The 24,463-nt window shown below is 31.6% G+C and overlaps 1 protein-coding gene across 10 annotated transcripts; it reads left to right on the forward strand.

Annotated features, from left to right (window-relative positions):
- Nucleotides 1–683: 683 nt before the first annotated feature.
- On the forward strand, nt 684–15,828 carry Dscam2 (Down syndrome cell adhesion molecule 2). Of its 10 annotated transcripts, none has more exons than XM_070653495.1 (26): nt 684–1,014; nt 1,301–1,984; nt 4,192–4,518; nt 4,789–4,950; nt 5,088–5,234; nt 5,303–5,869; nt 5,941–6,041; nt 6,114–6,157; nt 6,220–6,335; nt 6,396–6,462; nt 6,537–6,583; nt 6,654–6,848; nt 7,069–7,356; nt 10,537–10,656; nt 10,765–10,938; nt 11,015–11,052; nt 11,144–11,483; nt 11,600–12,130; nt 12,300–12,446; nt 12,516–12,677; nt 12,747–13,586; nt 13,652–13,960; nt 14,017–14,280; nt 14,350–14,543; nt 14,658–14,787; nt 14,862–15,828. In XM_070653495.1, exons 2-26 carry the CDS (start codon nt 1,900–1,902, stop codon nt 15,170–15,172), a joined length of 5,706 nt encoding a protein of 1,901 aa, XP_070509596.1. In that variant the 5' UTR covers nt 684–1,014; nt 1,301–1,899; the 3' UTR covers nt 15,173–15,828. The 10 variants fall into 10 exon arrangements, with proteins under 10 accessions (XP_070509596.1, XP_070509595.1, XP_070509604.1 ...); XM_070653494.1 differs by having other exon boundaries at nt 684–992; XM_070653503.1 differs by having other exon boundaries at nt 684–992; nt 14,865–15,828.
- Nucleotides 15,829–24,463: the final 8,635 nt, after the last annotated feature.

Here is a 24,463-nt window from a genome sequence, read left to right on the forward strand (position 1 = left end):
TTTTATGGTTTATTTCAGGTAAATTTTAAAATTATTTACGTTCAGAGAAGAGACTGAAATTCAAGCTATTAGCGAGAGCATTTTTCATGTCCTCATTCTTTGAATTTCAAATGTATAATGAAGAAAAATTAATATTTCACGTGTAGTCCTTATCAAAAGTACAAGTCACGCCATCTATGAATAAACGAATGTAACAGATTCTTTCTATTCTTCCGTTTCTTAGGAGATTAGTCTATATTTAAGGCGCGAAATTACTTTAATAATAAATACCATCAGTAAAGGATAATCTAAACTTAACATTATGACTTAAAAGTATGAAAATAGTTAGTGAGCTTTTCATGACACTACGAATCGGTCAATGATTTTAATTTCATAAATATTTCATGCACCATCAACGCAGTACTACACGAATGTAAATTAATTCAATCAACAATAAAGTATAGAATAAGAAAGAAGAAATTTTAAGGAAGTTAAGGAATGATTTAGGACATATTAAAAGTTTTAAAATGTAGCATGACAAATGACATCCTTTTTCTTCTTCTTCCTGAAACTTAAAATCACACACAAAAATACGAGAAAAAAAAAATATAAAAGAATCTAGTACATTCACAAGGATGCATTCATTTATCATCATTTTTCTCGTATGATATTTATTTCATTTTCACCTTACATTTGAAGTTTTGGTGTCATAAGAAACAGACAAACGCTTTCTATGTGATTGATAAAAGTGAAAATTTGCATAATTAAGAGAAATTATCAAGTGTGGATGATAATTTATATGCTATAGTTGCTTGAAATGTGCTAAAATATCGAATTGAAATAGTAAATAGTGCATAATAATTGCAATTAAAAGTTTTTTAAACGATGGGCGTAAAATCTCACTATCTACTTCCGCAGAAAAAATGAAAAATGATTTTATTGAGTGGTCGTCATCAATTTATGGTGATAATTTACGCAATTCCATCCTAATTCTTGCATAATTTTACATCTGAGTGAGTGAATGCGGACTTTTTTGTATGTTTGCAGATGATAATGATAAGAAGATATAATAACGAGGCAATTTATACCTTGCGAATTTTAATTAGATAATTATTAAATTTTTCCTCTTTAAAGAGAGGAAATCAGGTAGTCAAGCTTATTGGATAATTTATGATTTAATTCTTTTTTATTATGTTCTAATGCTTATCTACACTGCATTCCATAACGTAAAATAAATTATGAATAATATGGTATAAATATGCTCAATATATTTATTTTATATTCAGTGTGTAACGAATATAATGTATATGTGCTTTTGCAGAATTGAGACATTCATAAAATATTAAATTTTATGTTCATATATATTCAAATGAATATTTAACTCTCTCTCTCTCTTCTCCTCCTCCATCCATACCAACTCCTCGTATTTGGGAAATATGTGCCAGATATGTGCTAAAAAATAATATAATGTGTGTGTCCTTTAAAGTGGTTATTACGAGAGAGAGATTGAATGAATGAGAGAAAGCCAGCAAAATAGCTTTAAAAAGGTTCAACAAAACGGAAATAATTATCCTTGTGCAATAATTTCATTTGTGATTATTTTCCTGCTTCCAAACGACTTTTTAAAAGTGTTATTAAGCTTTTATAAATTTTTGAGAATGGCAAGAGTTTAGAAACAAGTACCAAACAGGCCATGATTGGAATACTAATTTAATCAACGAACGAGACAAAAAACAGAGGAATAAGGAATTAATCAAGCATCAATTGTTGAAAGTTTAACTTTTTTTTAAAAAAAAAAATATAAAGCATCAAGTAATAATCAATGAGCGAAGCTATAGCTTCGGATAAATCGAACAAAGTTTAACAAACTGAAAGAACTTTAAATTAATTTTTAAATAATTAATTAATTAATCACATAAAATGAGATATTTTGTCGGTGACACCAGAATAATTAATGAGCGCTTAGCAGCTTTTTTTACATTACAAATTACATGGCTTCTTGTCGGTAAGTGAACATACATTTAATTATGGGCTGATTGTGAATGATGTCCGTCATAATTTGAGATTCTCTAATCCATTATCCTTAATATGTGCTCCGAGTGACACAATACGGCGAATTGGAATTTCTGCCTTAAAAATGAGCAGAACTCGAATTCGACTCGACTTTTTACAAAATTCAAAGTTGACTTCGATTTTTGATAATTTGTTGAAATCAATTGTCAATCTAAGCTTTGAAAGATTCCCAAGATCCAGACATTCTAGGATATAATCATATATCCTATCCGTAATTTTTTTGAGTCAAATTAAATTTAAAACTTTTCAAATTAAATTTATAACTTTTCAAATCAAATTCAAAACTTTGCAAAATGGTGATTTAATTTTTGATCAAAACATTATTAAACCCCTTGGGGAATGCAATTATTATCTTCAGGGGATGTCAAGGGAACAAAAAAAAATATGATTTTAATAATAAATGTTCTAAAAATTCTTTTATTCAGTTTTGTAAAAAGTTTGCTATTTTATATTGTTCCCGAGTGGACACATCAAGTTAATGTCCATGCAAAACAACTTACTATTTGACTTGTAGAATACTACTAGACAGTGGAACTAGATTTTTGTATCGTGCATATATTTATTTATGTGACACAATCCGAAGATGTCATTGGCCTATCGTAGTTCAATTTGTAAAAGCTAGTTATCCCAGGCCGACGTGATTCTGACTTGATACCGGATTTGATTTGAATCTGGCACCATGCCAGAATCACATCGCGCTGCTGCTGATAAACAAGTAAATTTCTAGTCACTAACTAATAAACTATCTATTCCTAATAATATGTATAAATAAACGGCCTTGCCGTTCCAAATAACAAAACCTCACTTCCTCATCCTCCATAAAACGGACATCATTTAGTAAACAACCCAATATTACATCCATTTAGAAAGCAAATAATGTAAAAATTTAATCGCCTTAATCCTAATTGCTTTGAAGCAACGGAAAAATATTGAATTTACGAATTAGACAGTCAGCAGAGCATTGCAAATGAGAGTAAGCCAAAAGTTTTCACAAGCGCATAATTAAAATATGTATTCCTTTCTCCGAAAAAACACAAAATGTGGTACATGAACTTCATAAGTACATATTTTCCCAACACTTTCCTTCATTACTTTCATTTTCATTCTCGAGTGAGCGGCGGAGTGAAGGCAAAAATAAGAAAAGAAAGGAACGAAAAAAAAATGTATAGCACAGCATACCTTCTTCTTTCCTTTTTAGCGCGAAACGTTCCTCACATACATTTTCTTTCTCTTTGCTTGCTCGACTGAACTCAACGACTCCCTTCATGCTTTCTCCTCCCCTCTACTCATTTTCTTATGTCTTACGCTTAATGTGCTTTCCTTTCAACTTAATAACTTATATGATGTGAAATGTAACACGTCGCATCTTTTAAATTAATTGAAAATAATCACATGCTGTAACTTTTGATGTGTTAAGTGAGAAAAGAGATTATAACTATTTCGTTTGATTTTAGCATCTAAATATTCATACAATCTTAGTCATCGTTGTCGTCTTCCTTTTAGCTGCTTGCTTAATGTGTCTTCCTCATCCTTCTAATATTATTATTATCATTTCTCTCTCAAGTTTATTAAATGAGTTTAATTGCTATACTAAGAACACAACCAAGTAGCTAAAAGCAATTTAAATCTGCGATAGAAGATGTATGTCTGAAGTGGAGGTATTTTTGGTTTATGCCTGTGTAATTAAAAGAAGCTTTAACAGGTGAAAAATATACGGCTGTGATATGATAAGAGATTTTGTAAACTTTTATTGTATACATTATCATTTAATTACATGTTGAGTATCTTTCAAGGTTTAGATTTTTAATAAATGAAATTTAAAACATTACGAAGAGTTCCAACGAATCTACTTAATTATTAATAACAATTGTTTAACATGGAATTGACGCGTTGTAAACGAATATAATGTATACATGAATATAATAATACACTGGAGCTCAAAATGCTGTCAGTCATTGTGGATGTGAAGTTGTTGGAAAATTAGAACATGACATTTTTAAATTAATGAATACGGATTTCGAAGCAATTTGTTTTAATAGAATTACTTATGCATACGGTATCAAAATGTCATGCTTTCTGCCATTAATGAAATCTTTTTTATTTTCCTTTCTTATCATACCGTCAATCACAATTTTAAAGGCTTTACAAATGGATATACCGAGCATGATCGTGGTCCCTCATTTGTTATGGAACCGCCATCAAAATTAGAATTTTCAAATTCATCGGGTGGCTTCCTTGACTGCTCAGCGTCGGGAAATCCTCAGCCTACAATTGATTGGTTATCTATTGATGGAACATCGATTGGTGATGTCGGTGGCATTAGGAAAATATTACGAAACGGAACACTTGTACTTCAACAATTTCCTGCTGCTGCATACCGACAAGATATTCATAATACAGTTTATAGATGTGTAGCATCAAATCGCGTGGGAAGAATAATTTCAAGAGATGTTCAAATTAGAGCTGGTGAGAATTATTTTCCCTTTTGCGTATTTTTTTCATTTTCATTCTTCTTTCATATTATAATCATCATAAATAATGTTATTATGCTACCTGTGCTACATACAGGCATGCTTGGGATGTATCTAGGATGATGTTTATTGTGATCCCATACAATAAACATCGCTCATTCAAAACAAACCCGAAAACCATAAGAAATACACATCCTGGATACACTCCTGCCTAAAAACATGTTAAACGGAAAATTAAATTCCTTTTCATACATTTTGCATCTAGTTGTTGCTCAATCATATAAAGTAGAGGTTGAAACTTTGGCAGCTCCAAGAGGATGTACCGCAATTTTACGTTGCGTTATTCCAACCTTCGTCAAAGAATATGTGAGAGTTGTATCATGGGTACAAGAACCTGCATTTTTCATCTATCCATCGTTGCAAGGAGGTATGCACATATTTTATACATGAGTGAATTTACATGATTATATTCATGATATTATTACGGGGTGCTAAATAAATTGAAATTTTCTTACCTTACTTACACCTTTACACCTTACAATGTCTGCTGATGTTACTATGTAGATGGAAAATATCATTTGCTACCTAATGGCGACTTACTAATTCACAATTTAGAGCATAATGATAGATTTGCATCTTATCGATGTCGGACAATGCATAAATTAACACGCCTAGTTGTCATTAGCAATCCATCAAAAATCAGTATAAATGGTGAGAGGAAATGTGAGACTCTAATGTACACAATTATTCATTTTAATAGAATCCTTTACATACAATAGATCATAGAGGTATTGTGTCACCAAGCATTGTTGAATATACATCTTCAGTGACTGTTTCACAAGATGAGGGTGCTGTTTTAATGTGTGTTGCGCAAGGCTGTCCTTCAGTTGAGTATCGATGGTATTCAAATATTGGAGCCGAACCGTTGCCATTATTGCCAGGTCCTCGAGTACGATTAATGGGTCCCATTCTTGCTATTGAAGCCGTAACAACGGAGGATGCCGGAACTTATAAATGTATCGCATCTAATACGGGAGGCGAAGCGAGTACAGAATTAAAACTTGTCGTGACAACATCAATTCAAGTTGAAGTATCTCCAAATGTTATTAGCGTTAATATGGGACAACCAAATGAATTTACATGCCTAGTAACTTCTAATGGAATTCCAATACAAACACAACAAATTTCATGGTTTAAGGATGGAAGACAGCTAACGACTATAGGACGAAATGAGAATATTTTACGAATCTCGGCTGTCGGACGAGAAGATAAAGGAATGTATCAGTGTATTGTGCGACGGAAAGAAGGCGATACATTTCAAGCTTCTGCGGAACTTTTATTGGGAGGTATATGAAGCATATACACTGTGGATGAATATATTTTAATTTCACATAAATTTCTATTTTAAAATTTACAGATGCACCGCCTGTCTTACTTTACAGTTTTATTGAGCAAACATTACAACCCGGACCAGCCGTTTCATTAAAATGTTCTGCAACTGGAAATCCAACTCCCGAGGTAAAAAACTTTTATGATTGTTTCAAATTCAATTTTATTATGTAATTCCTTACAAAATCCAATTAAAAATAGGTATCATGGAAACTTGATGGTTTTCCACTTCCCTCAAATGGCAGGTAATGAATAAATTTATTACTTTAATTACATATATTGTATGCAATACTCAAATGATTAATAGATTCCTGATTGGGCAATATGTTACTGCACATGGAGACGTCATTTCTCATGTTAACATAACTCATGTGATGATTGAAGATGGCGGTGAATATTCATGCATTATCGAAAATCGAGCAGGTAAGCATAGATTAATATGACTTGGAATTTCTTATTAAAAAATCGTGCAAAAATGTATAGGAAAACTGGTTCATTCAGCAAGGCTCAATGTTTATGGTCTACCGTATATAAGGTTGATTCCAAAAGTGTAAGTTGTGAGATTTCCTCCTTAATTTATGAGAATAATAAAAGTCAACTTCCCTTACCTTCAATAATGTTCAGGATAATATCAGAGGGAAAACAACTTACAATCAAATGTCCAGTAGCAGGTAAATGAGGAAGAAAAAATAAAATAATCATGTTAATTTAATTTGTGTGTAAAAATTATGGTGTAATTAGGCTATCCGATTGAGGAGATTCATTGGGAGAAGGGTGGACGAGAATTGCCTGAAGATATTCGACAAAAAGTAGATGGCGATGGAACTTTGACAATTTATCCTGTACAGAAGAATGAAGACTCGGGTGTTTATACATGTTGGGCTAAAAATAAGCAAGGATTAAGTGCTAGACGAAGTGGTGAAGTCAAAGTAATCGGTAAGTCTTAAGTTACACCTTAATAATTTTTGTGTATAAAATATTTTTTTAAATGACATTGAGGTTTCAAATTTTACAAGTAATATTTTAATGGTATACACAGGCATATTAAATTTCCAAGGATGTATTTTCATCTCTTTAAGACTGCATTCAGTACAGCAGATCTAAATTTTTTTATTGATGAACTTAAAAAAATTTATAACCAAATTTTGTATTTCAGTACCTCCAAAATTAAATCCATTTCATTCACCAATTTTATCTTTAAATGTCGGAGATCGAGCTTCAATTCCATGCTCTGTAGTTAAAGGTGATCTCCCAATTTCATTAAAATGGTTAAAAAATAAGAATGCAATAGATCCTGGACTAGGGATTACTATAACCCAAGTAGATCATTATAATTCAATACTTGTTATCGAACATTTGACAGCATCGCATTCTGCAAATTATTCATGTGTTGTTAGCAATCCTGCCGCATCGATGGAAAGTACACAGATGCTATTAGTGAACGGTAAAAACGAGTTTATCGATGAACTTGCGGCGTAGTATAAAGGGAGCAAAAATAGTCTATACGTGAAAATCACATACAAGTAAAACTTTTTGTTTGGATACCTTTAAGATACTCTTAAGAACCTCAAAAAAAAAATATTCGACATTAAATTCTCTATCTCTTATACCTTCTATATCTTGATTAAATTTTTTTCAATATACTAACATTATTTTTACTTTTTAATTGTTTCATTTTCCTATATATTTGTATTAAAACTATAAAAAAAAAAATATCATACACAACACAAAATGTACATGACAATGACCAAAAAAAAAATAATAATAAATCTAAAGTTCCGCCCGTCATTGAGCCATTTTCATTTCAAACTGACTTGGCTGAAAATATGCGAACGCGTACGGTTTGTGGAGTCTCACAAGGCGACTTGCCTCTACGTTTGACATGGTTAAAAGATAATGAAAACTTATTGCCATCATTAGGAGTTAATATTTCATATCTTGACCAATATACTTCAATTCTTAGTATTACTTCCCTTTTGCAAATGCATAGTGGAAATTACACTTGTGTGGCAAGTAATCAAGCCGACGAAGTTAAATTTACTGCCACATTGCTGGTAAAAGGTAATGTAAACAAAAGCAAAGATTCATTAAGTTTGTAATTATTTATTGCTACTTACTACCTCAATATATATATTCAGTTTGCGTCAAAAATACATTTAGTAATCTCAACTTAATTTTTTGCTATATACATATTATATTATTAATCAATATATATTGTAAATGTTATGTATGCATCCGTATACATAAACCCTATCCAACTCCTGCTTATATCTTATATGTAGAACGCAGTGGGTTTGCGGCTGATTGTCAAATATAAAGTATCTATCCATATAAATATAGTTTGCAAGGTAAATTTTTTTCATTTTATCAATGCAATAGTGTTTGATTCCTCTATAAACCATCTGTATGATTTAGTTTATGGACTTTTTATTGAGTATATCATACAAATGATTCTAGATCATTAAATATTCTATATCTGACACATTCAAATTCATTCTCACTCTAGATAACTCAAAAAAATATAAATTAATATCTGATCTAAGGACTAGCCAATCTTCATGCGAATTCTAGCTAGCATATAATTAAATAGACTACAAAATTTATCGTAGACCCACAGCGGGTCTCGTATGTGCTTAATCAAATGTGTATATTTTTTAGCTTATCAAAAATATAAAATATAATGAAGAAATAATAATCCCGCATGATACATCTATAAAATTACATAAACATCATTTATTTCGAGATCAGATCTTAATAGCATTTTTGCTTTCCAATGAACTTTATTCCCAACCATTTTATAAAGTTTTCTGTATACATATATAAAGTGAGATGTCTTAATAATTTCTTGTTTAGATAGCTTATTGCTTTAAAAAATTGATTATATTTTTATATCCACCTTAAAAAGAGTAAATAAAAAACATGTATATCCAAAACGCATATTGTGAACATTTTTGAGCGCTTTCAAAGCATATCCAACATTACATTATTTTATTTTTGTTTTCGTAACTTATTTTTGTTCTGTTTTTATTTATATCTCTTTATTTATCTTTTTTACTTGTCACAAGCTTTTTAATACCCTGACGTTTTTCACACTATACTTATTATTCAGTAACCTAACCTCAATTAATAAATATATATATTTAACATAATTATCAAGAAGTGATGTATAGTATTACATATTATATATAATTAATACCTATATATTTTACACAGCTTTTATTCCGCTAAAATCCAAATGCTTTTCAAATGTACATACCTTTAAAGTTTTTTAATCCAAATGCTCCCTAGCAATACCCGCAAGAATTATTTTGTAACATATTTTCTCATTTATTACACAATCGTATTACCAAAGTTCCATTTCGGTCAAACCAAAAAGTATAAAAACAGAGACATTTTTATTATTCTCTATACCAGTGGTGCACAACCTGTGTGCTGCGACACACTAGTGTGCCGTTAAGTCATTTTGAAAATGTCATGAATCTTACATTTTTAATCGTGGCTTATCATCAATGTGGACCACAAAAAATAAAAGGTTGTCCACCACTGCCTTATACATTTTCATTTTCCACAACCTTGAAATTTTATAGTCGAAAAAAACAGTAATGACGAAATAAAACCTAAAATGAATCTCTCTTACTTAATTAAATATAGCAAGAAGAAATGTCCATTTTTTTGAAAAATTGCCTTCATCTATTTGCTTTACATTCTCTCTGGAGAAATGTTGTAGATCTGTAGATTTTATGCCATACACATTTTTTAATGCTGAGCTATGTGTGTTTTAATGTCTTAGTGACGCAGTGGTTCATTATTTTTGGAACCTTTGCATAAAGCTCTAAACAATGTTTTGTGACACAAAACTCCTTTTAGTAGACTTTAGGAAGCCAAACCCGAACAGCACAACTTGTTTGCTAGGATATCGCTACGTCACCGTATAAACCAAAGCTCGTAGGCGACTCCAATTCTTCATTCATACAAAATCCGAGTCGACTTCGAGCTTTGGTATTGACGGTAAGACGTAAAGTTGTCATGAAGGCACCGTGATGGCTGATAACAATCCATTTTGCGGCGAAAACTACGAACCCGATTAGGATAAATGGCAGTCAAATCACTGCCAAATGGCGTCTAAGTGACAATTTTTATGTTAAATGCCATAAAACTTGCAACTTGGGTGCCGCTAGCAGGGATTGTGCTGCTTGAAACACAAAATTCAGAGTCCTTTAAGATTTCAACTCCTACATTGTGTTGCTCATTAATGAACTTAGTTCGAACTCCCCATGGACTATTTAATCACATCCATTAAAGATACAGTAAACAATCTCATTCTGTAGACTTGATTGATGTCTAAGGAGTCAATGTGATCTATTGAAAATGGCAGGTCTAGATTTGAGAGTTAAGTTAGAACTCAACAAAATCTCATATTTCAAACCTTAAAAAATTCTCAGTTTTCATTTACTTAAAATATTCAGTGCGAAACGTAAAACTTTGGTATAGCGACTGTATCGACCAAAAACATCTCCAAGAAGTTTGCTTAGCTTGATTTCCGCTTAGCTTTACTTCTTTGATTTCAAAAATTATAATATTGTGACTGAATTACTAAACAAAATCTTTTACACATCCAAATCAGTTCCACCGAAATGGAAATTAGAGCCAATAGATACGAGTGTTGAGCGTAATAAACACGTATTACTTCACTGTCAAGCTGATGGAGTGCCAACACCAACTGTCATTTGGAAGAAGGCATTAGGTATGCAATACAGTCGACACGTTATCAATACTCACATTGATGTTGACGTAATAACCTTGATATACATAAAATAAATACATACTTTTTATTTTCTATGTCGATAAAAAGGTTCCAAATCAAGTGAATATGAGGAAATGCAAGAAAAGCTTTATACGAAAATTTTCCCAAACGGTACATTATTATTACAAAACGTTAAGGAAGATCGAGAGGGATTTTACATGTGTCAAGCAAATAATGGTATTGGAAATGGATTGGGAAAAGTAATTCAATTGAAAGTTAATTGTATGTGAAAGCTCTTGAATTTGTTGAAAATTTTTCATTCCTTATTGAAAAATCTTTTTCTTTAATACTATTATAGCACCGCCTTATTTTGTGGCTCCGTCGAAAATTGTAAATGTAGGTCTATATAATTTTGTTTTCTCTGTTTATGCTTCAATTTTACTGACACCGAATGTTTCTGTTTTTGAAATGTAATAAAATTTAATAGGTGAAGAAAGGCGATACAGCTATATTACATTGTGAAGTAAATGGTGATAAGCCAATCAACGTCATTTGGTTGTTGCGTGGAAAGTATGAATTGAATCCATCCTCAAACTATCGTGTATCAATTAAGCAAGACACAACGCCTGAAGGAATTCTAGCTGAAATACAGATAATGAATGTTGAAAGTTCTGATAATGGACAATACTTCTGTCAAGCTAGTAATTTATATGGACGTGATCAACAATTAGTTCAATTACTTGTTCAAGAGCCTCCACAATCACCTTCATCATTAGAAACAACAATAGTGTCAAGTCGATCTGTCAATTTAAGGTGGCACCCAAGAGGTAAATCTGGAATTACTTTTTTGATTCTTTTTTGGAGATTAAATTTAATTTTAAAGCTTATCTCGGATTAATTTAAAGATTACAAGTCTTATCATAATCATTTTGTCTCCATATAGATATCGATGCTACCGAAATTACTAAGTATATTGTGGAATACTGCTGTGAAAGTGACCAGCAATGGAAGTATTTGGACATTTCTGACCCACCACAATATAACGCTCTAATTGAGAATTTAAAACCGGCTACTAAATATATTTTCCGAGTTATTGCGGAAGGACCAACAGGAAGAAGTGCACCAAGTCAGGAACTAACAGTTAAAACTGAACCACAACGACCTAATGCACCGCCAATTAATCTATCGGCTCGTCCAGTATCGTCCACTGAAATTTTAGTGACTTGGTCACCACCACTTTACGAATTCCGTAATGGAGAAATTCAGGGCTTTAATATTGGATATAAAATTGCGTCACTTCAGTCTGTAAGCTACAATTTCACATCAGTTTCTGGCGATGGAGAAGATGGAACTGGAGAAATAATTTTATCAAATCTTATGAAATATACAAGATATTCTATAGTCGCTCAGGCTTTTAATCAAATTGGAGTTGGACCTTTATCCGAACCAGTTTCAACTCAAACTATGGAAGATGGTAAGTTTTAGACATTCACAAAATAATTGCTTTCATCCTTTATTGTCACGAAGTGTTCATGCAAATTTAAAGTGTCTCACACTTCTTTGCTTCAAATGTCATAAGTGTACAACTCCATGTCCAGAATTGTTTTCTAACAATGTCGTTTTTGTTTTTGATATCTCTATAGTGCCAAGCTCATCGCCTGAAGACATAAGATGTGCTCCACTCACTTCAACTTCATTGCAAGTATCATGGCAACCTCCTCATGAAAATTATCAAAACGGACTACTTCAAGGCTATAAAATTAATTTTGAGCCTATAGTTGATTATACAGGTATAACATAACCTCAAAAATGACTTAATTTACTTATGCTATATCTTAATTTATTCTCGCACTTAAAAGTATTCGATAATGAAGAACCTGACGTGAAAAAGACAACAGCATTAACAACAGTTTTGACATCGTTGAGAAAATTTACAAATTACAGCATTCAAATTTTGGCGTACACGAGGATGGGTGATGGTGTTTTATCGGCACCAAAATTTTGTCACACAGAAGAAGATGGTAAGATTAATAACTTAATAATTTAGATTCCGACAAGAAAGAAAAAAGTAATTTTTTTTTCCACAACAGTCCCAGAAGCACCAAACGACATCAAAGTAGTTGTAAGCTCATCAACTTCCCTCTATGTCTCATGGCTCACTCCGCAATTTACTAACGGTGTCATAATAAAGTACAATCTTTATACACGTCAAGTTAATGGAAGAGAAGAACTAAATAATGATAAGAAGAGCATTGGATCTCAACAAACTTACTATGAAGCTATGAATTTGATGCCACATGTTGAGTATCAATTTTGGGTTAGTGCATCAACAAGAGTTGGCGAAGGAAAAAGTTCGAAAGTTGTTTCGCTTTCAACATCAAATCGTGTACCTGCTAAAATAATATCTTTTGGTATATCCATAATAAAACCTTGGAAGAGTACAGTACAATTTGCTTGCATGGCAACGGGTCAACCACGACGAGAATGGTTTAAAAATGACAATTCAATAAACTCGTTTTTCAATGGACAGGTCCTTGAAAATGGAGAGTTGTCACTTTACAACATACAATCGTCTGATTCCGGCAACTATACATGTCAAGTTGACAATGGAATTGGTGTTGATAAAATTGTTTATAATTTAATTGTTCAATTGCCACCATCTCAGCCGATGCTGTATGTGACAAGTGCAACCTCTACATCAATTCTTATGCATTGGAAAAATTCGGGAAATGGAAATGCAAAAATTACATCATATACTTTACATTACAAACGATTTAATGGAAATGTAGATGAAATAAATTTATCCAAGCATGCAACCTCATTTGAATTGAAGAATTTGGTTTGTGGAAGTACATACAACATTTATTTAATTGCTCAAAATAAAATAGGATCAAGTCCACCAAGTACAACACTTCATGTCAAAACTCAAGGTAAATTCTGCCAAGTCAAGTCACTTGTTTGAACATTAAGTTCATTTTTTTCAAATCATGTTTAGGTCAAGCTCCTGGAATTCCACTTCCTGTGCAATTAATCACACCAAATTCAACATCGGTTGTTTTGCATTTACAAGCATGGCCACATAACGGATGTAATATTCAGTACTTCACGGTTCAATATAGGCCTTTGTCAACAGACAGCGACCGAGACAGATGGACATTAGTATCTAATGCATTGAAACCGCATCGACGATTCATAATATCGAATTTACAGCCATCAACATTATATCAGTTAAAAGTTGAAGCACACAACAGTGCAGGGTCAACAACTGCAGATTTCAGTTTTGTGACATTGACGATTAATGGAGGTGATTGTTATTTACACTTGATAATGATAATTTTTAAAAACAAGTTCAATTTACAGACACACCATCTATAGATTTGGACTATAAGAATTCCAAAACTCGAATATTTTATTATGATGTGCGGTTCATTACGTTGGGAATAGTTTTAATAACAATCTTAATCTGCACGATTGCTATTATGATAATATGCCTTAAATGTCGACAAAGAAGAATCCAGAAAAAGAATTCCATCGAGACATCAACAAAAAGTTCAGAAATCAAGCGTGACCGGTTTTATGGAACCATCCACAAGACACCTTTGCAAATAAGCGATAAAATTCCAGGTATTTAAAAAATGCACATAATAATCTCAATCTGATTCTATTAACTTTTGACATTAAAAATTAATATAGAGTCGTCAGAAGACATCAGTCCATATGCTACATTCCAATTAGCAGAATCAAATGCAATGATTCAATCACATCCGGGAGCTGCCAATACATTATTACATTCATTTATGTATCATGAAAGGGCTATGACTGAAGGCTGTGCATCTCCCAATCCCGCTCCAATGCTTAGAAAATTACAGTCACCATATTATAATATTGTGAGTGCATATGACATCTGGCATATCCAGAAAAATAGTTTTAAGGGCTAAAATGCCACTTCCCATGACCTTTTAAGTTCCTATGACTAATTAAATTATTTCTTTTTAAAATAGAATCCACAAAATAAGCAACGATTCTCAAAAAAGAATCATGAAAGCGAGGAGTCAGATTCTGATGACTTGGACCAATTAACATCAAGCAGGACGGATACATCAAATCAAATGGATGCTAAAGCAAAACATGGTAAGTGCCAATTATCCTTCATGAATTTAATTACATGACATTAAAAATAAAATACATTAATTCATTGGAATTAGAAGTAATTCCACCAAATGCCATTTATCATGGACAATCGTCAACATCATCTGACTTATCTCCGCCTATGTCAGATCAACATCAAAAGTCCTTATCTCGATGCATTAAGTCAAGATATCACCAGCATTTTCATAATTTAAATCTCAACACGACGCCGAGACATAAAAGCGATTCGACAAACAGCTCATTAACAACATCGCGGACTATAAATCTTCAAGATGAGACGAGCGATAGAATTTTATCGTCGCAATTTCGACCAATTCACACAACATCTTCAAGAACTATTAATTTATCAAAGGCCAATTTAAATTAAATCGCAAACAGAAATCAATTACAGAACCAATACAACACAAAAAAGAATGGAAATGCTGCAGAGGCTATTACCATCAGAATTTTTTTTCGGATGTTTTAACACAAAGGAATTTTTAAAAACTTTTCCATTACAATTGCCAATTATATATAGCATATAGTAAAATATGAACAGAACGGAAGGGATGAAAACAAAAAAAGTATTCATACACTCAAAAAATAGAACAGACGAATTTATTAATTTACAGAACATATAAATGGTAGATTTTTGTTAAAAGGTAAATTTTTAAAAAATATAAAACCTATAAAAAATGAAATAATAAGTGTGAAATATTCCATTAAGAATGGAATCGACATAAAATGTTAAAATTACGTATCAACAAAAAAAAAGTGACACAAAAATGATACATACTTTAAATGAATGAATGAGTACAGTAATAATGAATAGATAGGTGACCATCCCGAACAGACAATGAGTATGCTACTACAATTGAGTATACTGCATGCTCTATTAAGTATACTCTCAAAATTAGGCATACTCGATTGAGTATACTTACAAAATTAAGCATACTTGATTGAGTATACTAACAAATTTGAGCATGCTCAATTAAGTATACTCATGCATACCCTATTGAGCATGCTCAATTAAGTATACTCATGCATACCCTATAGAGTATGCTCAATTGAGTATACTCATGCATACCCTGTAGAGTTTGCTCAGTTAGAGTATACTCATGCATACTCTTCAGAGCATGCTTAATTGAGTATGCTCATCCATACTCTATAAAGTATGCACAATTTAGTATACTCATGCATACTTTGTAGAGCATGCTCAATTGAGTATACTCATGTATACCCTGTAGAGCATGCTCAATTGAGTATACTCATGCATACCCTATAGAGCATGCTCAATTGAGTATACTCATGCATACCCTGTAGAGCATGCTCAATTGAGTATACTCATGCATACCCTATAGAGCATGCTCAATTGAGTATACTCATGTATACCCTATAGAGTATGCTAATGTATACCCTATTGAGTATACTCATGCATACCCTATAAAGCATGCTCAATTAAGTATACTGGAGATGTATTAGTATACATGAGAGTATGCTCAAGTATTCTACGAGATGCTATGCGAGTATACAATTAAGTGAGTATGCTCATTGTCTGTTAGGGCATTAGTGTATAACTTTAATCAAAATTCTTCAGTGCTTGTAACTAATTGTCTAAGCCTTGTTTAATAAGTCAAAAAAAGGTACCACAATAAAAAAAACGTTAATGCTACCTGCATAAAAATGATGTGGTTCATAATTTTAAGAGATATAGTCAAAGCAATTTTTTTAATAAAAAAAGTTTGTTTTTTTACAAAAAAAAAAAAAATATTGAAATTGCTTAAAAAAAAGATGAAAAGTTTTCGAAAAACCTTTTTCTATTCAAATTTTAAAGCTTTCTAATTTTTTAATAAAAAGACAAAAAAAAAGGTTTAACATTTTAGAGACACAAAAAAAAAAATTGAGAATGAACTGATTTTTGAAAAAAATTAAAAAAAAAAAATTAAGCTTAGAAACATTTCTTCCAAAAAAAACTTCTTATGTCCACCATTTAATTCACCAGTTGATTCCAGCTCACCAATTTTTATATAAGTAACTGCCAAATTTACAAATTTAAATTTTGAGGTTAGGCTCGTTGAAGTGGATTTGACTTTAATCCTACATATTGAAAATAAAGTCAATGGAAAGATTGAAGTTAATCCTCTTTCATTGAATGACAACCTTAAAGACATAATAAGAATTGAAAGCTTTTATAAGAGATTTAGAAACATTTTTACAGTTATTTTCTGCGACATGTAAAGCTTACTAATTTTCATATCTTCCTTTTTAAAAGAATCTAGTAAAGTAAAGAAAAACTGAATGTTGATGATGTGTAGAATAGTTATTTCAAAAAAAAAGAAAAAATCATAAGAATTTAAGATTTAAAAGACCCTGAGTAGTTGATTATTCCCAAGTTTGCAGCCATTGATGGGAAAATTTTCGCAAAATTGTTTGACTTTAAAGTTTATCTGGCACTAAATAAAGAATTATCAAAGTTTTTTATGGACTGGAATAGAAGTCAAAAGTGAAATTTATAGAGTAATGTTGACTGCAACCCTAACTTTTTTTTGGGAAGGTTTACAAGTGCTTAAAGTTGTCAGAATGGCTTTCAAATTGTGTGCAAAATGAAAATTGTTTAGACTTTGAACAAAAGTAAAAGTTTTGCATGCTGTTGATTTTATATGAACTAGAGCAGTTCTGTGCAGTCTTTATTATGCCACGGCAAACCTTGGAATGGCATCAGTGACCTAAATGGTAGAGCATTTGCCTTACGTGCCAAAGGTTCTGGGTTCAATCCTAGGTCATATCTAATTTTCGAAGCTCTTTTTATATTTCACCGTTCTAGTTATGAAGCTCGGTTTGTGTGTTGAGTGCCGTTTTGAGGTCTTTGGCACATAATGTGTCTCCACTGCTAGGTATACAAGGATATACTAGTATTTGGATGACTTTCTTTACGAAATCTTGCGCACACGAATTGTAACTAGGTACATTGCAGGGTACATCAGGTCTTGTGACATACTCGTGTCTTTGCAATGTCCAGAGCTTGCACACAGGTTATCCACTACTGAACTAGAAAGATACCCAACCAAGCATGATTGGAGAATTTCAATTCAACAGTTACTTGGGCTTCTTTGGATATTTAAATGTAACTGTAAATTTCAAAATTGAAATAAAGACTGAATATCTGAGATTTTCAATACTTTTTAAGAGCCATATATAAGAACAAATCTCAAAAAATTTCACAATCCTGGTGTGCGAAATGATTTATTAATGGAAATTTGGTATTTTTGAAAAGGAAGCGGAGCTTCAAAAAAGCAAAATGACAATATGACAACTGACCTAAATTTTGTCACTGACAACTGATCCTATTGTATGCTAGGGTGCTTTGTATGCTGCATACAAAGAGCGTGCTCTCAAGCAAAAATGTGTACAAGCTTTCGATTTAAGGTGGAAATGCTCTTTTGATCATAAATTGTACATCGAATTTGGTCATAAACAGCAATGAAAAATGAATTTCTTAAAAAATTTATAGCTATTCAGATCATGTAAAATTCAGAGCTGCTCGTTTTGCGGCTAATGATACTTTAAATAGTACGGGTTCGCCATTCCACCGCACTCGAATTGATATTCTTTAGGAACGTTAATATAATACACAGAGCTCGAAGTCGAGTCGAGTCGAATTAAGTCGTCTATGAAAAGTCGAGTCGATTTCAAGTCGAGGACATTTGAGTCGAGTCGAGTCGACTTCAACCATATCGATTTCGAGTTCTAATAATCCATATAGAACATTTTAGTTCCATGGGCAACAGTTTATAATGAGATCTAAACTACCTCATTGTGTGAGGAGAGAGGATGAAGAATTTCTTTCAAAAAAAGGAGGAAGGAAAGGTGTTGACCCCTAAAATCTCTTCTGAATACGCTCTTTATCTATCATCACCTTTGTGGATAGCTTGTTTCAATTCGGTGATTTTTAATAATCGGGTTATTTGCCTCAATTTGGGTTTGAAAACTTTGTGGAGTGTATTACAGATTTCAATTGAGTAGGGAGAGATTGAGTTATAGTGAATAACAAAGAACAGTCTTACTTCTCAAGCAGGAACAACAAACAAATTTTGGATGTAATTCCCGATAAAATTTGAATCAAATCATACAATTCTGCAATATTTTCTCTTCAAAATGGTAGCAAACATTGATTTTTTCATATTTTTATTTACCTTAATTATAGCAACTAATCAAAAGAATTATATTTCTTAAAGAAAATCATTTTTCATATACTTATAACTTAATAATGAAGGTAGACAATTTGTTTATTTACAACAAAAACAATTTTCAATGATTCTTAATGTAATTTATGCAGACACACACACAAAACTCGTCCAATCTTATATCAATGAATCAAAAACCTAGCATCAAAAATAATAGAATGGTAAAAATAATGATTTTTAAAAGCTATATCTGAGACGAAGAATCTTTTTGTCAATTTTATTAATTAATTCAAGTAGATAGTTAGTTAAACCTACATACCTTAGAAATGATCGCATACCAAAGATATGTCAAAATCCGTAGAACTTTTTGAAGATTGTAGATGTGAAGGAAGTGATAAAAGAAAAATTCTTTGGCTCTTGTATTAATTATTATTCGTATAAGCAGGCTCTATATGAGTCATCAATATATAATTTTTTTCCCCAATAGCACCAAATATACACAACTACATATAAAAATTAATTAAAAAATTGCTCAATAATTAAATATGATGAAAAAAAGAAGCATGAAACGTGTCAATGTTTTCAAAACAGAAACGTCAAAGAATTTGTTAAATTTAGCAATATTTTAAAAAAGAAATTTTAATTATAATAGGATTTTTCCACACACCGGTACAACTAGTCTTCTCATGTGAGGTACTAAACAATATTAAAAGAAGATGAAGGAAGGAAAAATGCCATAATTTATACAATTCGACATGATTTTTATTAGAGATTATGCATTAGCTAATAAACTCAATTAATTAAAATTATACATCATATACAGTAAGAAGATTCCTTTTATTATGTGTAAAGTACAACAAAATAATATATTAAAAAAATGAGAAAAACATAAAAAAGTTTAGAGACAAAAGCAATTGATATTTAAAAAAACAAACAAAAAAGTGAGACACAAAAAAAATTATACATATATCTTGGGGACGTTCACTTGTTAGGTAACCTGGAAAATCAACAGAACTTCCTCCCCCTTTCCATAAAAAATATAAAATTTCTGTCAATTGAAGCATTGCCAATTCTAAACAACCTGCCTTTCTCCCATTCCCCAACTATACACATACTTTGGGGACGTCAACCCAAAAATTCGCTCCCCCTACATTTTTATTGATACTCATCCCTTTTCCATAACAAAAGTTCTGTCAATAGAGTCGTAATCAAATCTAAACAACCCCTTTCCCTCCTCCCCCCAATTATACACGTATCTTGGTGGGCATTCACTTGTTAGGTAACGCAAAAAGGACCCCCTCTCCTCCCTTACTCTTTTTTTGACATCCACTTCTTTTCCATAAAATTTCCTTTAATTGATAAAATCCTTTCTTTTCCACACATACCTTTTGAAGAATCGATTTTCTCTTTTGAACACCCTGCTCACCTTTGTAACAAAACTTTCATTAATTGAGGCATCACAAAATCTAAACCACAACCCCCTCCCAAACCAATTCTTACTCTCATACTAAGAATGTTACGTAACAAATGAACGCTCCCCAACTTGACAAAGATACAAAAAACAAAAAAACAAGTACATGCTCTACTCGGAAAAACAAAAAGAAAATGAATTATTAAACAAAACTGATAAAAATTTCACTGAATAACGTCAGAATATGTTTCCTTTTGATTTATTTCCTCCTATGTTCAAGTGGTTTTTCATAATAAAAGTTTAATTTTTATGACAATATCGCAGCCATACACAAATGAGCGTAAAATATATATATATATGAATCCTTGTTACCAACATTCTGTCACAGTTTTTACTGTTGCGGTGGAAAATTTACTTACCCCAAAAAAAGTTTTCACCCTGATTAGATATGAATAAGCCACATTATAGGGATTCTGAAGATGAGGATGCAAAAACAAAACATGAAGCAGTGCCAACAGTTTAAAGTTGGTTTATGTTTCAATTGATTTCGACAGTAAAGCACGCTGCCATTCTGCAGCATTCTTACCCCGTTCCAAAGCATATTTGCAGCATGTCTTTCTATAGTTTTATAAAAAAAAACTTTTTATAAGAAATATTTATGGAAGCAATCGAGGAACAAGTTTACTTGTTGAATGACTCTATAAAATAATGTCTTCTTATATTAGAATGAATTATTGTGAAAGTTCAATTTGTTGCTCTTAGCGCAATTCTTACAGATTCATGAACGAGGAAGTTTGAGTGGGATTGGCGGAGGATTTAGGAATGAGAATTTCTCGCAGGTGGTGAAGTTGCTTTATGAATATTCATGGAGATTGAGTTAAAAGGAAGTGAATTTTAAACTGTGCATCGCAGGTGTGAAGCAAAAAAAAAATCATTTTGTGAATGACTTGTTCTAGTCCACAAAGGACTAGATTTGAGGGTGATAATTACAGCTTTATGTTAATTAAAAGTCATTGTTTCTGGATCTATTAAAAGCAAAGTTTGATAGACAATGAGCATGCTTACATGGAACATCATAATTTCCTCATTATCTATTCAGGGAAAAGTCAACCCGATTAAAAATAGAATTATTTTTGAAATCATACGAAAAGCCGTTATTTTTCAAAATTTGAACTTTTCAAAGGGACTGAATTCGCTTCAAATTCTCAATTTGCGCAAACTAAAACTCAAATCTGAGAAGACTGTTGAAAACTCTAAATTCAAATTTTGAACTTTTTAAAGGGACTGAATTTGCTTCAAATTTTCAATTCGCCCAAGTTTGAAAAAAAAAACATTGAAAAACGATAAATTCAAATTTTGAACTCCAAGTTCTCAATTCGCTCAAATTTGAATTAAAATCTGTAAAAACCGTTAAAAACGATAAATTCAAATTTTGAACTTTTCAAAGGTTTGCAATTTTTTGAACTTTTCAATTTGTTCAAATTAGAATTCAAATCTGATAAAACCGTTAGAAAACGATATAATAATCCTGAATCCCTAAAATGTGGCTTTTTCACCACATTATAAAAATGAAAAAAATAATTCCAATAAAATATTAATGAGAAAAATGAAATTGTTTCCGATTAGTTGCAGCAAAATACAAAAAAAGTGTTCATTTGAACAGGTTTATCAGCATTTCTTTTATTATAAACTCACAATTTTTATGAATCTTTAAAAACAAGACAAAAAAGAAAATTCTTTAAATTTAATCTGTTAATTATATAAATGAATAGCCAAAATAGTTTTTAGTATGAAAAAAATAATAATTGAAAAAAAAAAAAAATGGAAAAAAAGTTCTATTCTACTTAAATTCTTTAAATGTCGATATTTTGTACGTTATCTGATAATTTTAATAATTAAGAAGAATAAAAATTACAAAGACTGGTATAATAATAATAATAATGACACTATAAAATTCAAATTAATTAAAATTGATTGAAATCTATGAATAATAAATAAAGTATGAACATGATACTATAAAATCTATGACAAAGTTCTTTGAACTAATTAGCAACATGTGGTTATATTAATTTCAATTTCAAAAAGTCTCTCTGATTTTCTACACTTTAAGTAACAAAATAAAATTAAAAAAAAAAAGTGTATCTGAAAAGAGAAACTTTTTGCCACAGTCAGTCTACGAGTCTACAGTGCTGCGAGGCACTCACTCACAAAAAAAAACAAGAACGAACGAAAAGAAAAAGTTTTATTTGTAACTTTTTTTTTCTATGGCACCGAACATGGAGCATGGTGAATGAGAGAAAAAAAAATTACAAATTTAAAATTTTTTTTTTCCCTACAAAAAGAGGTAAGTGGGCATGAAAAATCCAGCAGCTTTAATTCACAGCAGAGTTGTCATCTATCGATTTTGTATTAAAGGAAAATAATCTGTCACAGACATTACCTATAAAAAGGCAAAACAATTTGTCTTCTTGTAGGCTTGTCTAGCAGTAACAAAGGCAGAGCTTGAAATCGACTCGAATTTTTAATGAAGTCAAGTTGACTCAAGTTAATTTTTGCATACAAAATTCGACTAAACTTCGAGCTCTGGTAAAAGGCAATACCTAGGCAAAGGGAGTGTCTAGCCAAAGGCAATAACTCTTTTCTTTGCCTAAGTACTGCCGATAACCGACATTCCTTTTCTTATGCAAACCTAATATAGATTTAAGTAAGTACTAGATTTTTTTTTCTAATTTATACAAAAAGTAATGGGTATCTACTCGGGATAGATTAATATATTGGGTTTGCTTAAAACAAATAGGCACTGCAATCGGTGATCTGTAGTTCCGTCCCAAAGCCTCTACAGAATGCGTATGTCTTTGATGAATCCAGTGATGTCTAAATAGCGCTGTTTACGTATATCTTCAACAACAATGAAGTCCTTTTCAAAGTGTTTAACCCGGAGCATACAAAACAACCTTTATCTCCTAGATTTGCCCAGGTAAAGGCTAGATGTCCACTGCCTTCGACACTGCCTTCTAGACACCAGAGCTCAGAGTAGGCTCGAATTTTATAGCAATCAGGTCAAATTGAGACGACTTTTTCATACAAAATCCGAATCGACTTCATACTCTGAGAGAAACTATTGCCTTTGGCTACTTACTTACTTACTTTGCTGGTCGTACAGATCAATTGAGATCCCCGACTTCCCATAAATGCCGTTTAAAACTAGATCTATCGCTAAATACTGCTTTTAAATACCAGATTCCAAGTGCAATACTGTTTCTATAGACAGCTTCTTTAAATGAGTTCTTAAGACGACCTTTGGATGGCTAGAAAATCCTAAGTTAAGACCAATATGTCACCTTTTCCAAAGGTAACGCCTAGACAAAGATAAAAGCTACCAAGATACAGCTAAGTATGTACCTTTCCATAGTCACTAATCTGACAACTCTGTGAATTTCACAGAGAAGTATTCATAATACTTAAAATAAAATGAGAGATAAAAATAACTAGAGTTGCAAATAAAAATAAATAAATGAACCCCCAAACATTTTTCAGTTGCATAAAAAACATGAAAAGGACTCTTTTTTTTATTTATATTCAAATATATATGCACAATATTTTTTTTTTATGTATATATATCCAGAGGCAGACAGAAGATGAAAAAAAAAAAAAAAAAATTAAAGCAAGAAAGAAATGCAAATCACTGCGTCTGTATTTATAAATGCAATGGGAACCTATCATAGGGAGAGAGGAGGATATAAAAAAAATCGATAAACTGTCGAGCATTTGACTTTTTTTGCTGCAAAATAATTGCGATATCAAAAGATGTTCCGCTTTCATTTGCGAATGAGGAATAAAAACGAGGAGCACAAAAGAGAGAAATGGAAAGAGGGGAAATGTTATAATTTTAAAGGCTTTTAAGGATGAGTTTCCGCAGAAAATTCATAATTATCGAAGAGTACTTCAACGTACGTCCCTATGATGATCTATATATTCCCTTTCTTTATCGAGATTTTTTCCAGTTATCTTCATCTTTAGCATGCTTTTTGAATGTACAATTCTAATTGTCATAGACAGCTTCTTTTTGTCCTATTGGATGTAT

The sequence above is a fragment of the Chironomus tepperi genome, unplaced genomic scaffold, assembly GCF_022539635.2.
Source record: "Chironomus tepperi strain 1889 unplaced genomic scaffold, CSIRO-AGI_Ctep_v1 contig_68, whole genome shotgun sequence".
Taxonomy (NCBI): Eukaryota; Metazoa; Arthropoda; class Insecta; order Diptera; family Chironomidae; genus Chironomus; species Chironomus tepperi.